Genomic DNA, 6000 nt, shown 5'->3' with positions numbered 1-6000 from the left:
CCCCCTCCACTCCACATCCCTGTCTCGTTCAGGAATCCCCCAATCCCATTCTCCCTTTCTTGCGCTTCTGTGCCCCATTTGTCCCCAGTTCGTGTCGCTGGTTCACTTGTAGCTTTTCAGTGAGAACTTTAGAAAGAAGAGTCCTTCCTCTTCGGGGCATTAAACTTCAGAATCCTTCTGGGTTTGTCACTATCCAGTCCTCCCCTCCCCCCAGCGGGGTGTCTAATCCCTGCCCAGTCCCCATCTTCCCTACTCCTGGGGGGCGGGGGCCTTCGCCGAAGGAAGCCAGTAGGTCCAGCCCCCGACCTACCCCTCCCTTCTCCTGCTCCGGCCTCTCCCGCTCCCGCTCCTCCTCCTGTTCCTGCTCCTCCTCCTCCGGGAGACCAGCCTGCAGGTAGGTTTCTGCTTCCTTCTAAGCTCCTGGGTTAGAAATGTGACCTGGGGGAGACTTCTCACTGGAGACCCTGGACGTCCTAGGCTCGCTGTGGCTCTGTCCCAGAGGCAGAAATTTCCTGGCTTGGATATTTGGGGAGTCGGGAAAACTTCCCGGGGGGGGGCCCTTCCCCGCCCTCCTTACCCTCCCCCCTTCCCCCAGGTAGCTCCGGGCGCCCAGAGTCCTCGCACACGCAGCGCCCGCTCCCGGGGGTTGCCCTCTCGGGGCGGTGCATCCGCCCTGGTGTTTCTGCTTCATCGAGTGGGCCCGGCGGTGAAATGGAGAGAGCGCCGTGGACACCAAGCCGGGCTCGGCGCCCCGATCCGAAGCCCTGAGCCCTGAAGCCTCTGCCGGCCACGGCCCGGGAGCCAGACCCGCCTCTCAGCGCGCGCTCAGGACGCCGATTCCGCTGGTTGGGATTAATGCCATGCCGAGCAGGATGGGGTCCAAGACGGACGTGGGCCGGGAGATCATTCGCATTAAGGCACACTACAATGGGTGAGCTAGCGGCGCCCCCCGCCCCACTCCCTCACCACCCCCTAGAGCAGCTTTGCAGCCCTCCCTCCAGTCGTGGCCAACTTTGCGTCTGTTTACTAGGCAGCCATGGAAAGTTGGTCCCCTCTCCGAGTCGGTGCTTTGGCAACGGGCGAGGGGAGGGAATTGGGGGGTGGGGGGGGGGCGGAGAAGGGGGAGGTGTAACAGTCCGTGAGGGGGCAGCTGTCTTTTCAAAGTCTTCCTTTTGCCACTTAATGAGCAGTAGACTGGCGATTACCGGAGTTAAACTTTTTCTTTTGCGTCTTAGTTAGAAAATGTAATTCAGTGCAGTGACTCATTAACAAAGCATTCGGGGGCCTGGGCTCGGTGAAAGCAGTTTTTGTAGGAAAGGCGGAGCCAAGACTGCCCGGGTTTACCTGTGAAATGGGCCGATGATTTGTAAGCTTGTCGTGGTAGACCTGTGGTAGATCTGCCCCTGCGAACACCGAGAAAGGAGCTTTGTAAACCCTAAAAGCTTGAATGAAGTGAGCAATTAATCCGTGAGAAGCCTGGTAATGTGTCGGTTGGAGCCCTGAAGGCCCGAGTTCAAATCCCGCCTTAGATACTTATTGGCTTTGGCATCCTGAGCCCGAGCCAACTTGACTTCTCTAGGTACCAGGCAGCTATTAAATTACCAAGAAGGGGCGATCCGGCACTAGTGACTGGGGAGGTTTCCTCACCCCGTACTAATGAAGACACAGGTGCATCCCTATGCCCTATTTAATAATAGTGTGCGCCACTGAGGGCAGGTTAAGAAAGGGCGCATTCTCCAGCTTGATTTTTTAATTATTTTCTTTTTTTGGCTTGTCTAGACCAATAGCCTTCTCTGTCTCTGTCTCTCTTTCTCTCTCCTCATCTACAACTCAGATCTTTTCTGGGAGCACAGAGACATTCCTTGACTTTCTCAGAATCACACAGCCAGTGTATATCTGAGGCTGAACTTGAACCCAGGTCTGCCTGACTCCAAGGCTGGGCCCTTCATACCCTCTACCAGAGGTGACTTTTGGCAGTTAGGGTAGCATGTAGCATTATTGCCTAGTTCCTACTCTGGTCAACTGCTATTTTTGGAGCTCATTTTAGGTCACTGACCTTCAGAGCCATGGATCCAGAGTCAGATGACTTGAGTTCGAATTCAGAGTTGGGCACTTCATTACTTGTACGATCATGAGCAAGTCATTTCCTTGGGCCTCAGTTCAGGTCCTCACTTTGTAAAATGATGGCGCTAAATGAGAAGACATCAAGGGGTATTTCCTGTTCCAGGTCTGAAATCTATGATCCTATGTATAAGTTCCTTCCAAACTGGGACCGAGTCATATGTTCTGTACGTGACCTAGGATACTATGGACATTCAGATATTGTCAGGCCCTTTCCCTTGGACTTTTCTGTGTCCTGGATCCCTTGGGCCAGTCTGGTGAAGCCCATGGTCCCCTCTTCAGAACCATCTTTTTTTAAATGCGTAAAATAAAATCCAGGAAATCAATTCTTGTTTTTTTGGGGGGGGCAAGGCAGGGCACTTGGGGTTAAGTGACTTGCCCCAGGTCACTGGGCTAGTAAGTGTTAAGTGCCTGAGGTCTGATTTGAACTGAGGTCCTCCTGACTGCAGGCCGGTTCTCCTGACTCTATTCACTATGCCACCTAGCTGCCCCAGAAGGAAACCAATTCTATGGAAATAGTTTTTAAAATAAAAAACACCCCTGCCCAAGTTCTTGGCCCCCAGGTTAAGAGTGCCTGCCCTCTTCCTGGGACCTCACCTCCATCTCTAGGCCTTTGATTCTGTGCCCAGAGTTGCTCCATTGTCGAGTTGGTGCTTTAGCAGAGTAGTTTTAAAGGAGATAATTTTCTTTTTTTTTTTTTTACACTTTAGTCTGGGAAGGGGAGAAAAATAAGAAATCTAGTCCTTTCACTGTAAGGAAATGCACGGTAAGGAAGTGCAGCCTGTAACCTTCCACTGGGTTAGATTTCTTTCTCCAGCCTGACCAGGATTCCTTGGCATGTTTTAGCCTGTGAGCTTAACCCTTGAATTGAATCCACCCTCCTGAAGCAGGATCCTTGTCTCAGGGGAAGAGAGAGGGCTTTTTTTAAGCTTTTCATTCTCAGTCACTTTCTCATTTTTGAAATTGATCTAGAGCTCTCAATTCCTCCCCCAAGTCCAAAAAAACCAGCTGGATGGAAGTAGCAGTCTTTTGGAGAGAGTGCCTCTCAGTTGAGGAGGTTAAGAGAGTGAAAATAGTATTCATATTTTTTGTTTGTAAAAACCTCAGCTTGGTATTTGGCCTGGAAAAAGACATTGGCCTTTATCCTCTTAGGAAAAGGGCACAGGTCGTGAAGGGCTCACATTTTTGATCATTTCATTTCTTTAAGAAATGTACCGGTGAGCTTTCTAAAATTAGACTTTGCCAAAACTTCCAAAAACATTTTTTTAGAATCAGAAATTTTTTTTTGGAAACGAAATATTATTCCTTATTCTTAAAAACAAATCCTTCTTACTCTTGACTCCATTCGGAGGTTTTCTTAGCAAGGATACTGGAGTGGTTTGGCATATCTTTCTCCAGCTCACAAATCCTTCTTTTTGTTGGAAAATCTTGTTGTTGAATAATTCTTGTTATAATCCAAAAGAGAAAGCCTTCAGGATGAGTTCCAGTGTTTGGACAGTGTGTAAAATGTCATCTCATAGCATCCCATATCCCTTTTAGCAGCCCCAGCTTCCTTCAAGGTGGTAATGCCTGTCCTGTCTCCAGTGCTTCCAGCTAAGGCTTTTACCTTTTGAAATTAACTGGTTCTTATTTTGTGTAGAGAGTCCAGATGCAGGCCCTCCTCTGACTCTGGCTATGTGACCCTGGTCAAGTCATTTAACCTCTTAGTGACTGTGATAGTAATGGCAATTAAAGATTTCCCTGTATTGGCTTGGTTTTCAAATTGATTGTGTTAAAACCCAGAGCTTGTTAATCCCATCTGTGGGATGGGCTTGTTGATGTGAAAAGAGTCCTGAACTGGGAGGAGCTGGTGATGTAGATTTGGAGAGACAAGAGAGAGGCAGAAGAACTTTTTGGAAGCAGCACCTCGTGGAGGCAGAGAGAGAGACTGAGAGAATTACTGGTGGCCACTTTGAATTGCCCTGGACTTTTGAGACCTGCCCCCTGAGCTGCCAAGGACTGAGGAGACATGGCTGCTTTGCTGGTACTCTGTCTGTCTATTTTGATGTTGTTTTGCCAGATTTGTCCACTGGTGAAAGACAGTCCTGTTGAAGTAGTCCTGGAACCTGGCTGTTGGCTAAGAGCTCCTGAGACTGTCCTGCAGACAGAGAGTGAATACTGTCCACTGGTGAATTAATTGCCATTACTATCACAGTGACCAAGCCAAGTTTCTGATTAGGTTTCAGGGAAGGTGTTAATCTATATTGAGAGAGGGGATCCCTAAATTAAGGATATTGAAAAAGAGCTGGTAAAAACAGAACAAGAATGTATGTATGCGTACATGTTGGCAGCCCCCATAGGATGTCTGCCCTTCCCTCCTTCATGAGCCTGCAGGTGGTACTGGTCTTTGAAATTTCAGCACCTAGCACTTAGTAGGACCTTTCTTAATCATTGATGTGCTGGAGGTAACTTGCACCTGTGATCATTTATTTATACTTAGGAAATCAGCAAAGCTACAAATCAGGGCTTGATTCATTATTTCATTGACTGTTCAGCCTAAGGAAAGTGGTAGAGAAAATGTTCCTAGTAATAATAGCTAATATAGCACTTGGCTATGTGCCAGGAACTCTGCTAACCTCATTTGATACTCACAACAAACCTGGGAGTTGGTAATGTTATTTTATTATTTACTAATTGTTATTAGCTGCTAACAAATTAATTTAATTTTATTATATAATAAATAATAATTATTAGTTTATAATATCATTATCAAACCCATTTTACAGTAGAGAAAACTGAGGCAAACAGGGGTCACACAGCTAGGAATTTGAACTCATGAAGGTGAGTCTTTCTGATTCCTAGCCCAGTGCTCTATCCACCTAACTGCCCCAAAGATAAACCCAAAACGGGTTTGTCATTTCCTTCTCCAGCTCATTTTACAGATGAGCTAATTGAGGCACACAGGGTGAAGTGACTTGCCTAGGGTCACACAGCGAGTAAGTCTCTGAGGCTGGATTTGAACTCAGGAAGGTGAAGCTTCCTGGCTCAGAATTCTAGCCCTTGTGCCACCTAGATGTCCACATAAAACATATGTGAAGTATACAAAGTTGGTCATTATTAAGCGGCACTGTGTCAGGCACTGTGCTAGGTGTGAAGATGCAAAGAGAGACAAAAGATGGTCCCTGCCCTCAAGGAGCTCCCAGTTTAGTAGGGGAGACAACCTGCCAACAACTCTCCCAAGAAGGCTAAGTTGGAGGTCTTGGACAGAGGGAAGGCACTAGAATTTAGGGGGATTGAGAAAAGAAAGTGGGATCTGAGCTGGGATTGAAGGAAGCCAGAGAAGCCAGGAGGCAGAGGTAAGGAGAGTGAGAGTATTCTGGGCATGGGCATTAAAATACTTTGGAGTCAGATACGGAGCTGCTTATGTGAGGAACCACCAGTAGGTTGGTGTCACTGGGCCACATGGGAGTAAAGTATAAAAAGTCTAGAAAGAAAAGGGTGAGGGGAGAGATAATCACAGGCTTCAATGCCAAACAGGATTTTATATTTGGTCCTGGAAATCTGAAGGACCCACCGAAGTTTATTGAGTGACGTGGTCAAGACCCGAGTTTCAGAAAGATCACTTTGACAGTGGATGCAGGTAAGATTACCTTGTGGGGGGAAGGCACTGGAAGGAGGGACAACCAGGAAAGATGTGCTGTAGATGATGATCCTTGAATGATTAGAAATTGCATAGTTTTTTAATTATTAAAAAAAAATAACCATTAACTAAGAATTCCCTTTCTGGAGGGTGAAAGAGGATGGGGTTTTCTGGGACCCTGCATACACAAAGTGAAGAGAAATGTCCCTCCCATCTGGGATAAAGCAGTTAGAGTCCGTGTGGAGACTATTCTGCAGGGC

The 6000-nt window shown here is 47.4% G+C and overlaps 1 protein-coding gene across 1 annotated transcript in view; it reads left to right on the top strand.

Annotated features, from left to right (window-relative positions):
* Positions 1-263: 263 nt before the first annotated feature.
* Positions 264-6000, top strand: part of PRKCZ (protein kinase C zeta) — a 239807-nt gene continuing 234070 nt past the window's right edge. Inside the window, exons 1-2 of the mRNA XM_069078743.1 lie at positions 264-398; positions 600-931. Coding sequence (XP_068934844.1) covers positions 861-931 — 71 coding nt within the window. The 5' untranslated portion in view covers positions 264-398; positions 600-860. The remainder of the gene's footprint in view (positions 399-599; positions 932-6000) is intronic.

The sequence above is a fragment of the Petaurus breviceps genome, unplaced genomic scaffold (genome assembly GCF_028583685.1).
Source record: "Petaurus breviceps papuanus isolate PSGF00001 unplaced genomic scaffold, PetGlider_PUasm1.0 91041, whole genome shotgun sequence".
In the NCBI taxonomy this organism is placed as follows: Eukaryota; Metazoa; Chordata; class Mammalia; order Diprotodontia; family Petauridae; genus Petaurus; species Petaurus breviceps.
Note: the sequence above shows the minus strand (reverse complement) of the source record. Positions and strands in the feature narration are given on the sequence as shown.